Consider the following 23051-nt stretch of genomic DNA (forward strand, 5'->3'; position numbering starts at 1 on the left):
CTTATTTGTCATGATTTTTTCAAAAACAATGGTTAGATGCCACAAAGTAGGTGGCAATGCCTTAACCGTATGCGTGTTGTCAGGCCCGAGGGCCTCTTCCATCCTTGTCAAGGGGAGTGCTAACCTTCTCTCCTTTCATACAACACTAAAAACTAATCTTTTAAAAAATAAAACACAACACCAAAAAGCAAACAAACACATGCCACTTAGTTTTATAGCAAGACTGAGTCTCCAACTCCTTGCTGTTGACACGGTTCAGCATGCATTTATTAAAAAGCAAAGACGATTGGTCCACCCGCCATGTTCAGGCATGAGGGGCGGAGAGGCAGCCGTGAGTGGCTGCAGTCCCAGCCTTTGGGAAGCTTGCTAAGTGAGGGAGACAAATTACAAGCATTAAGAAACAAAGAATCATGACATGTCTAACAGGGAGCAGCAACAGACCCTTGGACAGCCACCCCCACTCTGAGGCAGAAGTGTTGACTTTGCCCAGAGGCCCTGCAGCTCCTGCTCCTCCAGGTGTAGCTTGTGCTGCTCCAGGCCTGGGCGAGAGTCCCTGAGAGCTGTTGGCCAGGTCCTACCAGAGCTCACAGGGATCCAAACCCTGAGTCTGCCTACTCTGAGCCTCGTACCTTCTGTGCTTGCCCCCTTGGTGACGCTCCAGGAGCTTGTCCCCCAGGGAAATGTCCCCTGGCCCATTGTAGGGTCATAGAGACAACAGCTGTTCACATCTGCCAGCTATGGCACTTGCAGGAGCCACAACAGCCCTGGCAGGCAGACACGATGAGAGCCGTGGAGAAATGGGCACTTGGGGACTTAGAAAAGGGCTGAGGCCACCGAATGAGCTTTGGCTGGGCCTCACCCACCGCCTCTCTCTCCCACGTCCTTAAGACTTACAGGCTGCGCTCTACCACAGCACGGTTACCGCTCTGAGTTTTGTAGGTTTATGTGTCTTTTCTCCGCCTAACTTCGGGGCAGGGGCTGGGTCTCTGTCCCACCTCCAGACAGGAAAGACAGGGCCCGGCCCTTGGCGGCTCCATGATCACAGCTGTGTGCACAGGGGGCCCTAAACTCGCCTGTGGCAGAAAGCCCCTCCCCTGGGGACGCGGAGGGAGGGACTCCATCCCCAGGAAGGGACCCCAGGCTCAGCCAGGGCCCTGCCCAATCCCAAGCCCCTCCGCCTCGGCCAGGGCTCCCGAAACCTGGGGCCTGGGGCCGCCTAGCCCTGCCCAATCCCAAGCCCCTCCGCCTCGGCCAGGGCTCCCGAAACCTGGGGCCTGGGGCCGCCTAGCCCTGCCCAATCCCAAGCCCCACAGCGTGGCTGCCCTCAGCGACTCGTGGGGTGGCACAGCTCCCCTTACTGAGGCCGCCGACACAGGGCCGCTCACCCCCGCTGCGTCTTCTGCAGGGAGCCAAGGGGAGCGCGGAGCTGGACACTGAGCCCGTGTATGCGGATCCGTTCACCACTGTCACCCTGGGCTGGCCAGCCAGCTGCGACAAGGACCTGAGCTTCCACTGGTCCTGTGGTAGGTGGCACGAGTGCCCCGGCCAGTCCTTCCTCACTGAGAAGTGAGGCAGACGGGTCAGACGTCGCGGCTCCTTTCCTGCCTCCTCACACAGGCGCTGCTTCTGCCTGACACTCCGGGTGATTCCGCGGTGCCAGGGACCGGAAACTCCATGGAAATGGGGGAGGCAGGAGGAGGAGGCAGGGAGGTGGCCCTGAAGGCAGGTGACAGTGGATAGAAAGAATGAAGGGCAGTAACACAGAGCAGGAGAACCCAGGCAGATCTTGGGATCCGAGGCCCCTGGGGGTGAGGATGGGGGAGGTGCTGACAGACATCAATCAACAGAGTAAGACTTTCGCAGTTGCCAACTTAACGCAGGTGATTCCCCAGCTGCCCAGAGATGGAGGTGCAGGTCCCAGGTGCCCCTCGCACCCGTGGGTACAGGAAGCTGCTGCAGCCTCCTGTCTGGGTAGTGGCAGCTTTGGTGGCCACCTCGAGCTCCGCCCCACCCAACTCTGCCCAGAGTGCAGTCACAGGGGAGGCCAGGAGTGGAGGAAGCTGGAGAAAGCGGGAGGACGGCCCTTCTGGGACTGCCGGGCCACCCTGGCCTCTGCCATGCGCCCGCTTGAGCACCTGTGAAATCCCCGGATGCAGATCAGCGAGGTTCCACAGGCCCGCACAGAGGCTGCGCACTGGGGCTCCCTTCTCCAAGGCCCTGTCACACCAAATCTTCAACCCGCCAGTGACTACTGTTTTCTTTCTTTAAAAATTACAATGTCCTCTGGGGACTTAGCTCAGTGGTGCAGTGCCTGCCTGAAAAGCATCCTCAGCCGGATTCCTGGTACTCACCACTCAAATCAAAATCCCTGGAGCTGATGTCCTTAGTTAGTCCTGACCCTTTTCTTTCAAAGCCCTCAAGCCAGTAGGGCACCAGGAGCACCTGTTGGCTCCTGTTCCTGATGGATGACAAGAGAGCTCCTGTTTCTCTAGGGCGCTGCTGGGCTCAGTGGAGCAACTGTGCGCAGAGGCGGCTCCTCCGCACCAACCAGAGGGAGCTGGTGATCCCACCGCCCTGCCTGCCACCACCAGACTCGGCTGTCACCCTGCGCCTGGCCGTCCTGAGGGGCCAGGAGCTGGAGAGCGAGGCAGAGAGGTGCCTCTACGTGTCTGCCCCCCTGGACCTCAGGCCTCAGGTCAGGTGGGCATGCGGGCCTGCTCCTGCAGAGCTGGTACTGAGCACTGGTACTGAGCACTGGCCTGCTCTGTTCTCCTAGGGGTCACTCTGTGGGTCCGCAGTGATCAGCACACAGGCAGGCAAGGAAGGCAGGAAGGAAGCAAGGAAGGAGGGAAGGAGGGACAGAGGGAGGAAGGAAAGAGGGAGGGAGAAAGGAAAGAGGAAGAGGGGAGGAAAGCAAGGAAGGAAGAGGGAGGGAAGAGTGAGGAAGGAAGGAAGGAAGGAAGGAAGGAAGGAAGGAAGGAAGGAAGGAAAAAAAGGAGGGAGGGAGGGAGGCAGGCAGGCAGGCGGAAAGGAAGTGGCCTATGACAATTCCCCCTCCAGAAGTCAGCGAGGGCTTGTGGGGCCTGAGGCTCAAGAGCTGAGGAGGAGCAGCAGCTATAGGAAGCGGGGATGCAGAGAGAACAGAGAGAGTAAAGGGAGAGAGCAGAGGATAATAAGCGCACAGGAGACCACCATGGAGAGGCAGACGGGCAAGAAGGCGCTGGGAGGCAGGAGGGCCTGGCTCAGGCCCGGCCACGATAGAATCAGGCCCTTTCCCTGAGGATGCTGTAGAGGGAGTCGCCCAAGTGTCTTGGCCAAGGGGACGTGGCCTTGTCTGGCTTCGAAGTTCAGCAAACAGGGTGCAAAGGGCCTCAGGAGGGCAAGAGAAGATGCAGGGAGGTGGCATGGACTCTGGGAAGAGCAGGAAGTAGCGTGGACCATCAGCTGGACCCTGCAGGCAGCCCCGGCTCACTCCAACAGGCACTGACCACAGACAGGAAATGAAAGTTCCATTTCTGGGTGTGGACAGGTCGAAGGAATGATCTAGGGCAACAAGGCAGGATGGGAAGGTCACTCCAAGGACTGCAGGGACGAAGGTCGGGTGCCATGACTGGAACCCCTGCAAGCTTCAGCTGAGGGAGAGGGACCTCCTAGAGGAAGCCCTGATCCTGGCCAGAGGGGCACAGCCACTGCCAACTGCAGCCACCAGGCAGGGCTGGAGGTGAGAGTGTGCCTGCTGTCCTCGCAGCCTCCAGCCGCTCCCAGCCTTCCCCTGGCTGGGACAAGCAGAGGTGGAGGGCACAGGAGCAAGGCTGCTGCCCATCCATCCGCAGAGATTGGTCTAGGGCCAAAGGCACGGAGAGCTGGGATACAGTGTGGCGGGGCTGGCAGAGCCCACTGAGCATATATGGGACAAGTAGCCGGAGTCAGAGGTTTATGAAGTTAAGATAGAAAGGGTAGGGGATGGCTCAAATGAACAGCACACACCAGCATGACCTCTCGGGGGCCCAGGGGAGGAGGAGTAGGACATCGCCCAGAAGACCCCAGACTCAGATCCAGACAATGAAGGTCCATGCTCCACCTACCCACTTAGCTCTCTGAGCCCAAGCTGTCCCATGTGCTCCGGGTGTCCTGATGTGTCACACCCACAGTGCCCAAGGGAGCACCTCCATCCTGTCCTCTGTTTCCCTCTCAGCTGCGAGCGGAACTGCCAGCCGGTGAATGCTGATGACGATGTGCTCCTCAGAGTCACCCTGGGAAGCAACGCCCCCGCAGCCGTGTTTAGCTGGTACTTAGACAGTCCATCTGCAGAGCAGGTGAGACCATGATGGGCCGGGCCTATGCTGAAGGCCAAACTGCCATCAGTTTCACCCAGAGCCCAAGCATCAGGGTCAGCAGGGTTGGGCGAGCACTGTGGGGAGCAGAGGGCGGCTGCAGCAGGCTAAGTGGGTCCAGAAGACCAAGGGCTACAGGGACTCGTGATCCAGGCCAAGGCCTTCTTCGGCTGGGTCATCCCTAGCTCTGGGTGGTGGCAGATGGATGTGTGGTCCTGACAGCCAGGGCTCTTCTCAAGGAAGGCAGTGTCTGCGGCACAGCACCTTCCACTCCCAAATCGGCTTCCTTGTCCCATGCATTCTCTACCTGCCTGCTCCCTCCCTGCCTGCCCTCCGGGACCTGTGCACCGTCCCTCTATAAGGGCCCCACCTCAGGCTCCACCAGCAGCGACCCTCACCTCAGGCAGACAGCGGGAGCCCACCTGTTCACACTGATATCCAGGCAAGCCGGTGGGCCCACTGTCTGTTCACCAGACATAAATCTCCAAGGCTACCTGGGGGTCAGCAGCCACCATCCTGCTGAGGCCAGTGGGCTGACCCCAGCCTCTTTCAGGCCAAGCCCCTCCCGGCCACCTGCAGGCTCCCAGGGTTTTGGCCAAGGTCCCCTGTGCTCCTGCAGAGCAACACTTCCACGCTGCTCCTGGACAGCAGCTCCCTGCGCTCTTGGGGACAGGTGATCCGGATCCGAGCCACAGGTAAGTAGTCCCCCACCCTGGCAGGGAACCAAGATAAACCCAGAGATGGCAAAAGAGGGGGCTTCAGTGTGGCATGGGGCAGGGCACAGGCCCTGGAGTGAATCTACACAGCTTCCCACCTGGAAGACCTCTGTTGTGCCTCGGTTTCCCCACATGGGGATGACAGATGTGCTGCGGCAGGATGGTGACCATGCAGGAGGGCAACAGGATGCATCAAGGCAGGCAGGTCATCCACAGGTCACACAACCACCAGCCCTACCAGGAGAATCCAGGCTTCTCCCATGAAACAAGCCCAGTGTGGGAAAGGCAGGTCCTCAAAGCTGAAGAGTCCAGTGATCATCCTTCTCAGAAGGAGTAGCTCAGAGCCTGTCTCCACAGTGGCCCATCAACACCCACAGCAGGATAAACTGGGTCTGGCTAAGTGGACACTGCTGGGCCCACCCCCTGCCTTCCGACTGAGTTTAGGTGAAGGAATTGGTGTAACTGACTAAAATTCTTGCGAGGCATGGTGAAGCACACCTGTAATCCCCACACTCAGGAGACTGAGGCAGGAGGGTCTTGACAAATTCAAGGCCAACCTGGGCTACATATCACAACCCTGTTTCAAAAAAACTTCCCTTTCCTAGATCTTGGGCACATATGCTTAAAAATTAAAAACGGGGTGGCCATAGCAGGTAGGTGGGATGCTTGCAGGTCACCTCTTTGCAGTGTTGGGGGCGCCTGGAAAGGGGTGGGCTTTCCAATGGGTCGACCTGCTTTTCCAAGTCCTGGTTCTGGCCCTTTCTAGCTTAGTGACTTTCAGTAAAGCAGAATTTGCATGCAGGCATCCTCCTCAAAAAAATCTCCCTGAGGAAGCTGTTACTATTATGGACCCCACCTCACAGACTCACAATGTCAAGCCTAAGGTCCCTTGGCAGGTAGATGGCAGAAATGTCTGGTTCTCTTCTTCAACTTCTGCCCAGCTTCTCCAAGACAGACCCTGGGCTCCCTGCCCCAGGGAAGCTGTGAGTACTAGTATCTGGGGGCGTGAGGGAACCCACAGCGATCAGAGAAGGCCCAGGACCTGTGTTTCATGCCTCCCTCTCCCTGCGCAGTCCTGAGGCATGGTGAGTTTCATGGCCCACAGAGCCCCTTGAGCACACACTGTCTTCACTTGTAGCGCTGACCGAGCATGCGTATGGGGAGGATCTCTACGTGATCAGCACACTGCCTCCCCCGCCAGTGCCCACCTGTGCCATCGTCCCTGAGGAGGGCACCATTCTGACAAGCTTCGCCATTCTCTGTGACACTCCTGTGGCCCTGGGTCCCCTGGAGTTCTGCTTCTGCCTGGAATCAGGTACTGGTCAGAGACTCTGCTGACCCTTCTGCACCTGGGCTGTCCATTCCAAGCACAGGGACCATGTCACTGTCTCAGGAGCTACAAGGAATGTATTCTACTGGTGAGAGGGGCTGCAGGATGTGGGTGCCCTAACTGTGGCCTCCAGCCCTGGTACTGACCACAGAGAAAGGACACACAGGTCTCAATGGCAGCTCTTTCCTTCACAGAGGCCAAATGAATTCTGTCCTCTGTGATAAGGGCAGTGAAAGGGTGATGTGGGCGAGGAGACCAGGCATCCTGACCAGGCAGGGCTGTCCCCAGACGCCACACCCCACCCAGGCACCAGCAGTAGCCATGACTGTGAGCATCTAGGGAACTTGGGAAGGACCAAAGAGGACTGTTTCACAGAACCCACAACAGGTCCACCAAGCCTGCCTTGTGAGCAGAGTCAAGCTAGCTGAAAGCAGACCATGTCTGCAGGTATCCAGGTGACAGACTTCAGCATTACACAGGACTCTCCACAGCCACCCAGCATCACAGAAACCCAGGCCCAGGACAGCAGGGGACATGTGCAGGAGTTAGGCTGGAGGGGACACCCATTCATCCTCCCATCTCAGGGGCAGTCAGTCCTTGCAGCCTCATCTGGTTCCTTACCTCTTCCCAGCAGGCTTGGGTGTTCTGTGAGCCCTCCTCCCCCATGAGCTCTGGAAGGGTTCTGGTCAGATGAACCCTTCCCCCAAATCTGTGAATGTCGGCAGGTGCTCCCCTAGATTCAGCACCAGGAACCATAGGGGCGTAACCTGTACCCTACAACTAGGGAAGGGGGACACAAGCCTTGAAGCCCCAGAAAGGAGAGACGTAGAAATGTGGAGGTGGGAGGGCTGTGACTAGGACTGAGCCAGGAAGGACAATGACCAAGCAGGGTGAGCCGCACCCAGGGGAGAGACCAGGCTAGCTGCTCCCATCCCCACTGATGTCCCCTTGGGCCCCTCACCCCCAGCTCACACCCATGGCCAGAAAGGCAGGAAGGTGTGGCCATAGAGAACCATGGTCCAGTCTCAAGTCTTGACCTTCATGATTGTCTGTACACTCCACAGTGATTGGCCACTTGGGGACAGGTGGGTCCCCCTTAAGGATAAAAGCATAGGGCCAGCCAAATAGCTCAGTGGATTAAAGCGTCTGCTTAGGCAGACACAGTGTCAGGGAGTTCCATCCCCTGGCCTGCTATGCTGGCCCCACCCTCAGGGCGCACCGAGACAGCGATTGAGACCAGACATGGTGGCATGTGCCTGTAATCCCAGCACTTGGGAGGCCGTAGTAAACAGGAGAACCACTATGAGTCTAGTCTACGCAGTGAGACCCTGTACACCCCATACACCCTGTCTGTCCTAAATAAAAAAAAAAGGGATAAAAGTATATTCACTCACTCACTCTTTTTTACAACAAATACGCATTGAATGTCAGGCTGTATTCCAGGAGCCAAACAGAGCAGCAAATGAAAGAAGAACCCAGGGGTGGTGGCGCACACCAGTAATCCCAGCATTCGGGAGGCTGAGGCAAGAGGGTCCCTGTAAATTGCAGGCCAGCTTGTGATACACAGTGAGTTCCAGGCCAGCCTGAACTATATAGCGAGACCCTGGCTGGAAAAATAAATAAATAAATACATACATACATACATACATACATACATACATACATACAAAAGTGGTTGTGCTGGACCTTGTGATCTTTACAACCCAGTGCCAGGACAACTAGTAAACAAAGATATGTCTGGCAGGACCAGGGTTTCAAGCAGAGGTGCTTTGTAAAGGAAGTGACATTAGAGGGAGCTCTGGTAGGCTTTGAGTTAACTTTTAAATTGTTGCTTTACTTCCTTTTTCTCCTCCTTTTCCCTTCCCTCCCCTCCTTTCTTTCCTTATTTCTGGAACTTGCTTTACCACTTTGGGGTGTGTGTGTGTGTGTGTGTGTGTCTGTGTGTCTGTGTGTCTGTGTGTCTGTGTGTGTGTGTGTGTGTGTGTGTTAAGCTTGCGAGTTTTCCCTGCAATTTTAAAATGGATTTTAGAAAACAAATTAGTACAACTTTATAGCAACTTGGAGATGCCGGGAGAGGTAATGAGCCAGCACACATGGTGTCCCCTTCCAGAACGTGTGGAATCCCAGAACACCTGCCACACCATGGCCACACCTTGCAGAACTGTGGGTTTTGAGTCCTGGAGCCCTAGTGGGTCTCTGTCTCCCTGGGGCCCAGAGCTGCCCCTTCAGGGTCTGGTTTCTGTCCACCAGGTTCCTGCCTGCACTGCGGCCCTGACCCAGTCCTCCCCTCAGTGTATCTACCACTTGGCCAAGAAAACAGTGACTTTGTGCTCACAGTGGTCATTTCTGTCACCAATCAAGCAGGGGACAGACAGCAGGCCCACGCAATGGTCAAGGTGGGTAGTGGTGGTCCTTTTTATTTTGGGAACTTCCCCTCATCCCCGTGTCACCACAGGGGTGGCTGAGAGGAAGGCAGCCAGGTCCAGCTAAACCACTGATCCACTCACTCCTTAGACAAATATTCACAGACTATCTACTACACGTGCGCCAGGGCATGAGGGAGGACACACGGACATGGTCTTGGGAACTCTTCTGACTTAGTGGCCTAAGTCCCAGAAGCAGGGGTGGACTGGAGTGGAAGAGCCAGACACGAGTGAGACCCGCGCCCTCAGCGTGTAGGTGCCAGAGATCAGATCTCAGGCAGACACTGGACTGAGCCTGGATAGAACCCCAGGAGGCTCCAGGCTGAGCAGCAGAGGCATGGGGTGGAACATGGCAGAAGAGGGACCTCAAGGTGGGGAAAATGCTCATCCACGCCTTGGCTTTGGTGGCCGTGGGCTGCCTCATAGTAGCAGATCTGCTGCCCTCAGCCACAGGAAGTGCCCAGCCTAGGCCTACTGTGACATCGGGTGACAGGCTCTGAAACAGGGACCACTGAGCTCACCCCTTGTTTCTGCATCAGGTGGGACTTGGTGACACTCATGTCAAGGATGTGGCATTCCAGGCTGCGGTGCTGGAGAAAATCACTGCCACTCTGCAGGGTGACAGAGGCCCCGAGCAGCTTCTCCAGCTGGCCAAGTCTGTGTTGTCTGTGCTGAACCGGGACGACCTGAACCAGAGCTCGGGGTCATTGCTGGAGACAGACACTAGGCGGAAGGTGGGGCCAGGATCCTTGTGCAGCCCCTGGGGGTAGGGAGTGAGGGTCGAGGACCCTCAGAGCAGAAGCCACAGTGGCCAGCATCATCTCCCTCTCTAGGCCTTCCAGCGAGCGCCACAAAGCGAAGAAAACGCCTTCCTAGCTGGTCACCTGCCTCCCCTCATTGTCATAAGGGTACCAGCTTCTGGAAGCAGAAGGGAATTTTATTGTAAAAAGATTGCTAAGGGGCTGGGGAGATTGCTCAGCAGTCTAAGAGCCTGCCTTTCAAGCATAAGGACCTGGGTTCAATCCTTGGTACAGCAGGCTGAGCCAGCCCTGGAACCCCAGGCCTGCTGAATCAGCCACCAAATGGCACAGTGGTGCATGCCTGTAATCCCAGCACTGGGGAGCCTGACACAGGAGGATCATTATGAGTCTGAGGTGCATAGTGAGTCCCTCTACCAAATAAATAAATAAATAAATATTTCAAAAATAAATTATTTTTAAAAAGATTGCTAAAAGTGATTAGATCTGTTGGTACCATCAGTGGTGCAAGCTGCCCGATGGGTGGTTCAGGAACGTATGAAGACTCAGGCGTCTCGGGGCCACCATCAGGCCAACCCACATTCTTGGAGCAAGCCCAGGTTTGTGGGCTGTGCAGCCTGGCCGCTCCTCTGGTCCCAGATATTCCTGAAACACCTCCGTGGAGCACCTGGAATCACACTTCCTCTTTCTGTCTTTCTCTCCCATGCCAAGGTTAGAGAACTTGTGCTGGACTCACTGTGCACAGTCATGGCCAGCCTGGAGGACATGCAGAGGGTACAGAGGCTGGCCGAGGTGCTGAGAGAGCTGACCCATGGCCGTGAGCTCATGCCCATGGCCCAGGTGAGTTCCCACCTGCTGAGCCCACCTCGGAGCACCACCTGCACAACAGGTGGGTGACGACCTAGCAGGCATAGGTCAGAGGTCCAAGGGGCCTCTCGGCCATGGGATCTCCCAGGCCTGCCAGGACTCCTGTCTTCTTTTTCCTGGAACCCCCTTAGCAGCCCCCGTGTCTCACACTGGATATGACTTCCTGTCTGCCCACAGCCCTTGCCCCTCTTGAGGGGCTCAAGAGGACAACCAGATCGGTACATCTTTAGGCCATGGGAAGGTGGGAGATGTGGCTGCTGTGCTGACCCTGTCCCCACCTCAGCACACACCGGCTTGTCATCCAGGGCCAGGACTTGCTTCTCTAGCCTGGGTCCTCCCTGTCCCCACAGCGTCTCCACCTGCCCATGTGGCTGGGAATCCATGCCATGTTCAGTGGCCACAGGCAGAGTATAGGCATCCCAGCTCTCAGAATACAGGCACCCCAGTGACCCTCCTGTGGGTCACTCACAGGCCACAGGCTTGGTCTCCCCTCCTGTCTTTTTTTCCCCCTCCTGTCTTGACTCCCAGTCTTTCTCTGCCCCACTTTCCCCCTCCTCTACCAAATAAATTGCTTGCTTGCAAGTCCCTGCCTTGGGATCTACTGCTTGAGCTTTGACATCAAAGCACCATGTCCCCAGGGGTATGCAAGCCATGGTTTAAAGAAAAAGCCATGATAGCTGGAGTGGTGATGCTTACCCATAATCTCAGCACTCTGGGTGGCCAAATCAGGAAGACCATGAGTTAGAGCCCCGCCTGGGGCAACTGAATGACTTAGCAAGACCCTGGCTCAACATAAAAGGGCTGGTGGGGAGGGTGTAGCTCTGTGTGATGGCCCTGGGTTCAATCCCCAGCACTGAAACAAAAAAAAAAAGCCATAAAAACAGTAAGAGGGGAGAACTGCCCACGTACCCAGGCAGGGACAACCCTCAAATCCTCCTGCCTAAGCCAGCAAGGCTCGTCTTTCATTCAGGAGCCAAGGTGCACTGATGCATCCGCCCTTCCACCCTCTTGTGCCTTTGCACACGCATCAGTGTGCTCATTCATCCAGCACACGCTTCTTGAACACTGTCGTACCAGGTACCAGAATCACTGGGGACTCAGAAGCAAGTCACACACAAGGACTCCGCCTGCTGGCACTTGCAGACTGTCAGGGTAGCAAGACATGAAACAAGTAATTCAACAAACAGATATAGCAAAATTGGAATAAGTGCTATATCTATTTACTCATTCATCCATGCATTTATCCACTTCTGATCCATCCAACCATCACCCATCTATCCATCCATGTGCTATCCACCTATGTATCCATCATCTAACCATCATCTATCCATCCATCTATCCATCACCTACTTTCCATTCATCCATCATCATCTTCTATCCATCCATCCATCCATCCATCCATTCACCTATCTATCCATCCATCCATCCATCCACCCACCTATCTATCCATCATCCATCCATCATCTATCTACCCATCTATTCACATAGCCATGCTCCACCTTCCATCCATCCATCCACCTATCTATCCATCATCCATCCATTCTTCTTCCATCCACCTTCCGCTTGTCCCCTGGGCAGCAGTGTTGTTGGATGCCTACCCAGTATGTTGAGGCCATGGTGGTTTCAGGCTCTCCGGGAAGGACGCAGGGACAGACGTGGCTACACTCCTGGAGGAACTCACAGCCTCATAAGGAGGCAGGACCTGGTCTCACATCAGGGATCCAGGCAGCCATGTGATGCTCGTTCTTGGCATAGCCCTCCTGCTGCCCTCCACCACAGCTCTTGTCCCTTGAGAGGCACAGGAACCCATGCAGGCAAGGGCTCACACTGCTGTTCCTTCTCTGGATGAACCCCATGGCAGGCTAGCCAAGCTCTGTACCTTGCCAGTGAGGCCCTATTGACAGCGAGTGCCACAGTCCGTCCCGAGGACCAGAGGCGCCAGGGGGCCACCAGGGACCTGCTTGTGGCTGTGGGAAGTGTACTGGACGCGTCCCTGAGCCACGGACCAGAGAAGCCTGGGGGGACCAATGCCAGCCAGGTAGGCGTCCCGGGTCAGATGTGGATTTCACAGCCACTGTGTGCCTGGCTCACATCACATTCCTGGTCAGATTCCTTCCCCATCTAACAGATGAGGAAACTGAGGCAGAGAGGCTACAGTGCTTCCCAAGGAGCTAGAGGAAAAGTTCCAGGGAGCAGCCCCACCGGGCAGTGAGGGAGGCAGGGTAGCGCAGTGGGCGGAGCACAGCTCTGGAAAGGGGCAGTCTGAGCTGGACTCTGGCACCTGTCACTTACAAGCCCTGGGCCTCAGGCAGGTCATGTGACTTCCCTAGGCCTCATTTCCTCATCTGTAAATGCAGGTGACCTAACTCATCTTGCATGAGTCCCAGTGGGGGAGGGAACACATCCACTGTGCCCTGGAGCATGCACACACACCAACACCTTTACACATACGTCTTCATCCGTGGCCACACACACACACACACACACACACACCATCTGTGCTCTCCTGGGCTCTCTGTGTAACTGTCCAGCCTCCCAGGTCTGCACAGTACCCGGCATTATCCACAAAACATCTGACCTGGGTGTGGACAGTGGCGGGGACAGAGCTCAGCCCAGGCACCGAGGGTGTTGATCCCCAGGCTCCCTGCCACCCTGGAACAAAACCTGGATGGCGTGTGGCTGTCAGCAGCACAGAGAGTCACGTGGCTCTACACAGGGACCCTGAGTTGGATGCTTCCCTGAGTCCTGGCTTGCAGCCCCAGTGACGGCCTCAAGTCACCTCTCCTGCCTGTGCCTCTGTTTCCCCTTCTGCTTGCTGTGAGGGTGCAAGGCATTAGCAGAAGCCGGGAGTTGGCGTTGTCTGAGCATCTCCTCTCAGGTCACCCACAGCGCTGTCTTCCCCCATCCCTGTGCTGTCACTCCTGGTCCCTACACAAGGTCCCACACCAGCCTGGTGACATTCCCATAAATGGATGGGTTGGCCCTGGGTGAAGGCTCTCAGGGGTGTCCTCTCACTTCCCTTTCCAGGTGACTTCAGTGGCCTCACTGCTCAAAGTAGCAGAGCGTGTCCAGACCACTCTCCTGCTGGGCATGTTGCCTGGGGGACTTCCGGCCACCTTGGCCACCCCCTCCATCTCCGTGTACACGAACAGGTAACTGAGAAGCTCGTGCCATGACCTCACACCCTCTACACCCACATCCCAAGAGCCCAGGACAGGCAGAGCCTGGGAGGCCGGCCCTGAGCTGGGAAGTGAGAGACTCCGACAGGACAGGAAGGGGGGATCAGGTGCCCAGTGTTCACCGAGCGAGTGAGGAGAGTCAGCTTGCATCTGTGGGAACAGGGTGGGAGTGTCCCGCATGTGCTGAGGCCTGCATGGCTATGCGCTTGCCTGCCTGAGTGTCTCCCCACGGAGTGCGTCTGTCCCCGAGCCCTGGCCACCTCCTGGGTGGCCAGCCCCAGAAGAGCCTGTGCTGCAGCTCCAGGCACACAGCACCCATCCTCAGGTCCTCCAGGTGCCCTCTTGTGTCCAGGGCAGTTTCTGGCCCAGAGCCAGGATGTGAAACAGGTCCCCAGGTGAATCAGACAGCACGAGGTCAAAGAGCAGAAAGGTTGGGCCAGGGGGGGCCTGCCACCAAAGGTCAAGGCAAATAGGAAAGATAAACCTAGGGCAACATCCATGTCTAAGCTGGGTGTGGTGGCACACGTCTGTGATCCCAGCACGTAGGAGGCTGTGGCAGGAGTCACCGCCACAAGTTAGAGGCCAGCCTGGGCTATGAAGTGAGACTCGGCCTCACAAAATAAAACCTGTGCTGATCACGTCCTAAGTGGCCGACACTATAGCAGGACCGGAGCTGGCAACGCTCTGCCTTCTTGGGGCCTCCACCCAGCACAGGTACCCACTGCCTTTGACCGTGCTCCTGCCGCCCTGAACACACAGCGCCGTCCGCAGACACGAGAACGCACAGCTCGTCCTGCTTTACAGTGGGCTGCTGACCTCTTCCTCTCTCCATCCCCACCAGGATGCAGCCGAGGAAGTGGGGCCGGGCCTCGCTGCACATTGCTGCTGCTCACTCCGCAGCCTTCACCCTGCCCACCGAAGCCCTCTGCTGTGCAGAGCACGCACAGGAGCCTGTGGACGTCAGGGTAACGCGGCCACTGCCTCCTTGGGGACAGCAAGGGACTGTGCCAGAATCTGCTCATCCAGGCTGGTGGCAGTACTTTCAGTGACATAGCAGCATCTTGGCTATTTCACAGATGAGGTTCAAACTTTTGCCAAACAGCATCAGGGATTCACACGGTTGGCTCCAGATGCCCAACTCCCTCCTCTTCCCAGTGCACATTGCGGAAGAAAGACTCGGAGGGCTTCACCTCCCAGCAATTGCTCAGCCAAACCAAGTCTGAGCTGGGTGCTCCAGGACCACCCATGTTCTGAGGGGCAGACACCCCCCCCAACCCAGCAGCCACCAAGGCTGGGGGCCTCCATCCATTCCTTAGTGCCAGGCCTACTGGCCTGCCTCATCTTACAGCATAGTGGCCCCCAGAGCCTCGGCTCACACCATCCGTGCTCGGTTCCAGATGATGAGCTTCCCCAAGAGCCCCTTCCCGGCCAGTAATGGGTTCGCCGTCAGCGGAACAGTGGGTGGCCTGAGCCTGAACAGCCCCAGCGGAAGGCTCATCCCTGTGAAGAACCTGACTGAGAAGGTCGAGGTAGGAGTCGGGCGCTTGGGAGCAGAGAGAAGTCCTTCGGCTTCCTAAACGCGGTTGGGGCCTGAAGTTGGCCAATTATGCAAACTTCAGCTGAAGAGGGAATCATTCAAAATGATCCCTACCCAGGGCTGATGAGCTAGCTCAGCAGACTAATGCCTGCTTAGGCAAACACAGGGACCAGGGTTCAATCCCCCAAATGCTGAGCTGGCCACACCAAGGTGTGCAGAGCTGCCAACCAAGTCTGGCTGTGGGGGCACGGTGTTGTGAGACCCTGTACAAAAATATATACATTAAAAATAAAAAAAGATCCCTACCCTATCTTCAACATCACTTTTCACTTAAAGCCATGTGTGATCCTTCGCCCAGCTTTTGGAGTTTTGGTCTTGTTTTTGTTTTGGTGGAACCAGGGATTGAACTCAGGCCCTTGTGCTTGCCAGGGAAGTGCTTATCCTACTGAGCCATCTCCCCGGCACTCATCCAACTTTTGCTGTAGACAAGAAATCTCTCTCTCTCTCTCTCTCTGTATGTATGTATACACGGTCTCACTACACAACTGGGACTTGTAGTGATCCTCCTGTCTCAGCCTCCCCAGCACTGGGATTACAGGTATGTGCCACCATACCCAGTCTTGGAGTCAGGTTCAGTGTGCCCAGAGGTGGGGTCAGCACAGCATGTGGTGCTGGGATCAAACCCTGGTCCCTGCACTTGCCTAAGCAGGTGCTTAGTCCACTGAGCTATCTCACTGGCCCTACGAAATTTTCCTCTCTGTGTGCATCTGTTGGTGAAATTTTTATCACCTCCATTGCATAAATGCAACTTCTAAAATTCCCACTTAGATTTAATTTTTTTTTTCTTTTGCAGTGCTAGGGATTGGGCCCAGGGCCTCACACATGCTAGCTAGGCAAGTACTTCCCCACTGAGCTACCGCTTTATCTCTGTTTTCTTTAAAGTTAAGTAAAATATATAAACATACCACAGTACAATAAGATGTCGGATTCTTCCAAGCTCCTAATGATTCTTTCCTCGTCATCAACAGTTTTCTTATCAATGGCATTTTCATTTGTTGACTGGTTGGTACTGAGGGCCCTCGAGGTGGGCTACAGCCCCAGCCCTTTTGGAGACTGGGTCATGATAAGTTGCCCAAACTGGCCTCTTGTGATCATCCTGCCTCAGCCTGCTGAGCACTGGGGTTACAGCCGTGCTCCACCACACGCAGCACTAATGACTCATTTAATGACATTTTTAGTGGTGTCCACATCCTCATCCCTGGAGCCCGAGGCTACCAGGGAATTCACCTCTGTGACCAGCTCAAGGGAGGGAGGTTGGACAGGAGGGGTCTCTGAATGGGCCACCAGCCCAGGGGAGCCACCGGGGTCTCACAAGATGGAGATGGAGGGCACTGAGGCAGGAAAAGAAAGGGGATTGGATGGCAGGTGCAAGGGGAGGAGCGAGGCCAGGGCCAGGAGCTGAGGCAGGTGCTTGATCTCCAGAAGCTGGAAGAGGAGGGAGGCGGCTGGCCACTTCCGGAAGCTCGAGAAGGCGGCCCTAGAAGGTGTTCTGCCCTAAGCGCAGCTCTGCAGCCCACACCCATGATCCTCAGCACTTAGGAGGCTGAGGCAGGAGGATCACAGCCAACCTGAGGCCGGCCAGGGCTACACAGTGAGCCTCTGCCTCAAAAAAGCAGAAAGAAAAGAAACTGACCTTAGGCCCCCACATGTGTGAGGTGAACGGTCTGGGCTTTGTGAGGCCACCCGCTGTGCCTGCGGGCATCTGCTCTTAGGAGGGCATGCAGGGTGGATTTTGGTCCCCGGGGCTCACCCCACCCCGCACTGGACAGCAGCCATGCAGCAGCCTGGCCGGCACCTCCTCCCAGGCACACCCTTGACATCCTTGTCTCTCACACAGATCCTGCTGCCCCGGCCTCTGGAAGGACACAGCGCGCCGACCGTGTTAAACTTGACCAGAGGGGAGGTTCTGCAGGTGAACGTGACCTCAAGGGCGTCAGCTCTAGGGGTTCAGCTGCACTGGGGACCTGGCGTCCCACTCACACTCAGCCTGGGCTACGGCTACCGCCCCAACGCCACCAGCTATGATGCCCAGGCCCGCCTGCCACCAGCGGCTGCTCCAGGTACCCCATGCTCCCTAGCCTGTTTCTTGGGCTGCTTCCTGGGTGTGGCCACCTTCCAAAGTGAGGACTGGAGCCAGGCGCCATGGTGCATGCCTTTTATCCCAGCTCTTGGGAGGCTGAGGCAGGAGGATTGCTGCAAGTTCAAGGCTAGGCTTTGCTACATAGTGAGCTTAAGGCCTGAACTAAATAGCAAGACCCTGCTTCACGAGAAAAAAAAAAAAAAGTAAAAGTGAGGATCAGAAGCCATGAGGGGAAAATAACAAAGAAAAACTCCCCTGCCATTCAGATGAGCCAGCCACATGGCTTCTGGGCCCTGAGGAGCTGCCCTTTGGGGAAGGCATCTACTACCTGCACGTAGCCCCCGACTCTGACCTGCAGCTGGCCCCTGGCGGGGACCTCACCATTGGCATCACCACCTTCCTGTCCCACTGTGTCTTCTGGGACGAGGTTCTGGAGACCTGGGATGACTCTGGATGCCAGGTAAGGAGAGGAAGCAGAGGGTGGGCTGGCGGGCCGTGTCCGGTCAGGAAGGGTCCCCCTCGGTGCCTCTGCCCTGGTGTATGTGTTGTTTTTTGGGTTTTATGAGACAAGGTCTCCTTACATAGTTCAGGCTCATCTCGAACTTGTGGTGACCCTCCTGAGCCTCTGGAGAGCTGGGGCTACACCTCCACATCCAGCTAGTGCACAGCACAGGGCCTTTGCACACGCCACCCCCTGGGCGCAGAGTGTACCCCACCTTATTGTCACCTGCTTTCTGGAGAAAACTGTCCCTGGCCCACAGCCTCTGAGACACACATGTCCCTTCACAGCACGAGCAACGGGGCCTCTCGGTTCGAGGTCACATAAGTAATGTCCAACTCCCTGAGGGCACCTGGCTCCCACCTGGCTCTCCACTGGGAATAAACGATCATAGGGAAGTGGAGGCTGAGGCAGGAAGACCTGGCTGTGGGCCACTGGGCCCGAGGTCCTTCGAAGGGAGTGAGCTCAAAGTCGCCCCCTTGTCTGTACCAGGTGCCGGTTCTCGCCTTCTGCTTTATCTCCTCAGATCTTTGCAGTGACCAGGGAGAGTTGTTATTCCCACTCCACAGACAAAACAGCTAAGGTTTGGGCCAAGCGTAGGGGTGGAGGCCTGTAACCCCAGCACTCTGGGAGGCTGAGGCAGAAGTGTCGCAGGTTTGGATCTGGCATGAGCAACTCAGAAGACCTGTGTCTAAACAAAAAATAGAAAAAGGATTGCAGGGTTCAGTTCCTAGCCCTGCCAAAACCACAAACCATTAAATAAAGGTTTCAGAGACTCCAACGCCTCACCCCGAATCCCACACCTAGTGTGGAACAGAGCAGGACTCGAAGCCACGTCTGTCTGGGTCGCGAACCGTGACCCTGGCATGTGTAGCACCGCTGTCCCTCTGCGAATCCTACTGGGGCCTGCATGGCTCTTGGCCTTGTGAACTGCCACCATCCCTGCCTCGGTCTACAGACACTGAGCTGGGATTCAGCCCACATCCGGGTGGGCAAGGGCAGGGGCAGGAGCAGAGGCAGGGCAGGGGTCTGGCTCTGCCTTCAAACAGCCGTGGGCCAGCCATGCGCCAGCTGTGACCTTGGACGGGTCACCCCACCTTGCTGTGTGGTCCCATCCTGAATGGGGTAAAGGATACTGCTGCAGAGCGGTGGCCTGGGGACAGGAGGGGCCTCACACAGAGGGTACCCCTGACTAGAGCAACAGCTGAGGTTGCACAAAACTTTGGGGCTGAGAAGACCACACTGCCGCAAAATGGAACCAGAGATGATGACCAGGGGAAGGGAGGGCACTTACCTAAACTGAGTTATTTAAAAGTTTCTAGTTTTCAAGTACAAGGGTGAGTTCTTAGAGATGGCTTATGTTATTAAAAATTGAGCTGGGTGTGGTGGCGCACGCCTGTAATCCCAGCACTTGGGAGGCTGAGGCACTGACAGCACCATGAATTTCACACCAGCCTGAACTACATGGCAAGACCCTGTCACAGAAAAATAATAACACTGTGTACTCGCTGCTCATTATAGATGCAGAATCACACGGCACTTGTTGAGAAGCCATTAGTAAGCAAATGAGATCTTCACGTTTTATCCGAAAACCACCACTGAATTCTCTAAGTAGCCAGAGAAGGCTCCTAGTCTCCAGACCCTGGGGTGAAGGTGGAAAGCCGCTATCTGCGCATGGACACCAACAGCTGCGCCGCTTGCGTACGGGGTCCACAGATGGATCCCTGGGGTTTGGAGGGCCCCTCACAGGCTGGGGTGCAGGACATGCCTGCCGCGCACGAGGCCTGGACAATCACAGAGGCTCCTCGAGCTGGGCAGGCTGGGTCAGCGACGGGCCCCAGGCCTTGGCGAGAAGCCTGGAGGGCGAAGGGGTCAGGGCAGATCAGGACCATCCTGGGCCTGCGGCCTTTTGCCTGGCTGCTATTTGAGTCTCTTCTCAGAGGCTGGCCCACCCTACTGGGAAGACCTGGCCGGTACACCTGGGCTGTGTGCCAACCGCTGGCGGGTCTTGGAAAGGGGAGCACAGCCCCAGAGCCATGAGGGTGGAAGACAGCTGGCCCCAGCTCTGTGCCCAGGCTGAGGCCCGTGACAGCCACCTGCTGGGTCGTAGCAGGCCCTGCCAGTGTCTTCCTTCCCAGGTGCTGGAACAGAGAACTTTCCAGAAGTTGGTCTCCTCCGTCCCCTCCATTCCTTCCACCTATGTACACCCTGCAGTGAGACGGCGGTGTGGGTGGCAAAGCTGGGTTAAATCATCCTAACCTACGGAGTGGCCCTGGGGTGTGACTCTGAACTAGCTGGGGGCCTTGGGGGTGGCTGGGTCCAGGCCACCCTGTGCCGTTGCCACCATCAGCACTGTCCCCCACCATGGTATTACAAATGTGCCACCACACCCAGCTTTAGACGGAGTAGATCAACAAGACGCTCTCTGTGAATGATGGATGTGAAGGTGTCTATTAAAACTCTGGACTGTACAGTAGACCTAGAATCCCAGCACCCAGAAGGCTGAGGCAAGGAGGATCGCCATGAGTTTGAGTTCGGCCTGAACTACACAGTGAGGCTGACTCAGAAATAATAATAATAATTATTATTATTATTATTATTTCTAGCTGGACATGATGCTGATGTGACCCCGTAATCTCAGCACTTGGCAGGATGAGGCAAGAGGATTGCAAGTTTAAGTCCCACTTAGGCAACCTGGCAAGAACTTGTCTTGGATTAAAAAATAAAAAAGGGCTGGTGAGGGCTGTCGAGATAGCTTAGCTGACTAAGCGCCTGCTTAGGCAAGCTCAGGGACCAGGGTTTAATTCCTGGTAGCACATGCTGCGCTGGCCCTGCACCTGGGGCGCACTGAGCCAGCAACCAAGACTGGGCATGGTTGTGCACACCTGTAATCCCAGCACTAGGGAGGCTGAAAACAGGAGGATCACTATGAGTCCAAGCTGTGTAGTAAGACCTTGTACCAGATACACAAAAGAGGGGATGGGGGTGGTGGTGATGTAGATCAGAGGTAGGATGCCCTTGGGTTCAGTCCCCAGTGCTGAGAGATGTGAGAGATGAATGATGGAGGGATGGAGGGATGGAGGGATGGAGGGATGGATGGATGGATGGATGGATGGATGGATAGATAGATAGATGATAGACAGACAGACAGACAGACAGATCAGCACTGCTGTCCCCCAGTATCCAGGGAAGGATCCCAGGCAGTAAGAAGGTATCTATCTGCACATGACCTTGTCACGTGCTTCCTTATCCTGGGGACCATGTCTAGCTTGCACATGATGCCTAATGCCACATACATGCTATGTGCGTTGTCCCCGCCTGCACTGCATAGGGAATAACAGCAGGGAAAAACTTATGTCTGCTCTGCATAAGAACATGTGGAAAAAGAAGGAACACCTAGTTCTACCTGTCCAGCAGTTAAGAAAATAAAACCAAAATATTTTCCATCTGCAGTTGGCCAAATCTGTCTGCAGCGGCACTGTGGCGCGGATGGCACTGCCTCTCTCGGGCTCCAGGGCACCGACCCCTGAGCCCCACGCAGCCTGTCTGGGTTGCAGGTGGGGCCGCGGACCACGCACACCCAGACGCACTGCCTCTGCAGCCACCTCACCTTCTTCGGAAGCGCCTTCCTGGTGATGCCCAACGTGGTCGACGTCCAGCAGACAGCAGAGCTCTTCGCCACCTTCGAGGACAACCCCGTGGTGGTGAGCACCGTGTGCTGCCTGTGCGTGCTCTACGTGCTGGCCGTGATCTGGGCGAGGAGAAAGGACGTGCAGGACCGGGCCAAGGTGAGGCGGTGGGGTCCGACCCGGCGAGGGGGCAGGGGCTGCGGGGCGGAGCCACGGCGAGGGGGCAGGGGCTGCGGGGCGGAGCCAGGCGGGCTGCTGGTCTGGGCCCTACCCGACACACTCGCCTCTCATTTTAATTTATTAGTACATGTTTGCAAGGCGTCATGAACACATGGATCGTGGAGAATCAGTACACGTATAGAACACTTCATTCTCGTGCCAGGTGTGGTGGCGCATGCGTATAATCCCAGCATGTGGGAGGCTGAGGTGGGAGGATCTCAATGGACCTGAAGCCAGACTGGGCTACTCAGAGACTAGGCAAGCGCAGGGACTGCGGTTCAATCCCTGGCACCACACGTTGTGCCAGCCCTGCCCCCAGGGTGGGCTGAGCCCGGCAGAGTCCCTGGCTGGTGTGGCGCCCGCCTGTAACCCCAGAAATGTCATTCTTTTTATGTTCCTTTGCCCTCTTCTTCTCCCCTCATCCTCTATCTCTTGGTTCCCTTCTCATTTGCAAAAGATCTATCTGCTTGTTTTTTGTTATCTATCTTCTGTTTTGCTCTTTATTTTTTTTAATTAAAAAACATTTTTAATGGATTTGGTTGTCACAGGGTCACCCTATGCAGCTCGGATTCATAGCTATCCTGTTTTCAGCCTCCCCAACACTGGGATTACGGGTGGGCGCCACACCAGCCAGGGACTCTGCCGGGCTCAGCCCACCCTGGGGGCAGGGCTGACACAACGTGTGGTGCCAGGGATTGAACCGCAGTCCCTGCGCTTGCCTAGACTTGCCTAAGTAGGCGCTTCAGTCCTCTAAGCTATCTCACCAGCCCTTGCACTTTATTTATAATTTGGGTTTCTCATCTAGGAGAAACTTTGTGATGTTTATGCTTGAGTCTAGGTTATTTACCACACAATGAGGTGTGTGTTTTCCTACGAGTGACTCAAGCCCTCAGCCCCTTTCCAAAGTGTTTCTTTTCCTCAGATTCTCAGGGCAGTTCTGCTGACCATTTGTGGAGTGCTGACCCTTGTCAGGCCTGACCCCTGAGGAACACTGGTGGCAGCCCCTGCAGCAGGCACCGTGTTGGGCTCAGTGACCTGTCAGGCTCAGAACTCACAGAAATGGCAGGGCTCCTGGGTTAGCTTTCACACAGCAGGAGGAAGCAGGTTACCCTGAGCAAAGGGTGAAGAGGGCACAGCTCCGGGCCAGTCTCTCTGGGCTCCAGTGTGGAATTTCCACAGTGGTGACCTGGGACAGACCTATGGGTCCTCATGACTTGGAAGCCAACCTGAGCGTCCATTGTGGGAGCCATTCACATGGGGAGGCGACACCCCTGCCCCAGCTACCATGCCTCCAGCCTCCCTCCCCCATCAGAGGCCAACCACCTGGTGCACCCCCGCCCCTGCCCTTCCCCCACTCCTCCTCCTCCTCCCCCTCCCCTTCTTTCCCATTTTCCCTCCCTCTTCCTTCCCCTTCCCCCTC

General features: G+C 56.2%; 1 protein-coding gene and 1 non-coding gene across 2 annotated transcripts in view; one reads left to right on the forward strand and one right to left on the reverse strand.

Moving 5' to 3' along the window:
- The window catches only part of Pkd1l2 (polycystin 1 like 2), a 91921-nt gene that overhangs the window by 33164 nt on the left and 35706 nt on the right, over window positions 1–23051 (forward strand). The window contains exons 11-25 of the mRNA XM_004625982.2: window positions 1410–1523; window positions 2493–2700; window positions 4196–4316; window positions 4888–5029; window positions 6189–6365; window positions 8631–8776; window positions 9343–9537; window positions 10273–10400; window positions 12283–12466; window positions 13456–13580; window positions 14449–14572; window positions 15005–15136; window positions 17042–17264; window positions 17551–17744; window positions 21341–21571. Of these exons, the coding sequence (XP_004626039.1) occupies window positions 1410–1523; window positions 2493–2700; window positions 4196–4316; window positions 4888–5029; window positions 6189–6365; window positions 8631–8776; window positions 9343–9537; window positions 10273–10400; window positions 12283–12466; window positions 13456–13580; window positions 14449–14572; window positions 15005–15136; window positions 17042–17264; window positions 17551–17744; window positions 21341–21571 (2444 nt within the window). The remainder of the gene's footprint in view (window positions 1–1409; window positions 1524–2492; window positions 2701–4195; window positions 4317–4887; window positions 5030–6188; window positions 6366–8630; window positions 8777–9342; window positions 9538–10272; window positions 10401–12282; window positions 12467–13455; window positions 13581–14448; window positions 14573–15004; window positions 15137–17041; window positions 17265–17550; window positions 17745–21340; window positions 21572–23051) is intronic.
- On the reverse strand, window positions 21–146 carry LOC111815144. Its single transcript, XR_002819927.1, has one exon. It is a non-coding gene; the product is annotated as a U6atac minor spliceosomal RNA (small nuclear RNA).

This window comes from Octodon degus, unplaced genomic scaffold, assembly GCF_000260255.1.
Source record: "Octodon degus isolate 3935 unplaced genomic scaffold, OctDeg1.0 scaffold00011, whole genome shotgun sequence".
Taxonomy (NCBI): Eukaryota; Metazoa; Chordata; class Mammalia; order Rodentia; family Octodontidae; genus Octodon; species Octodon degus.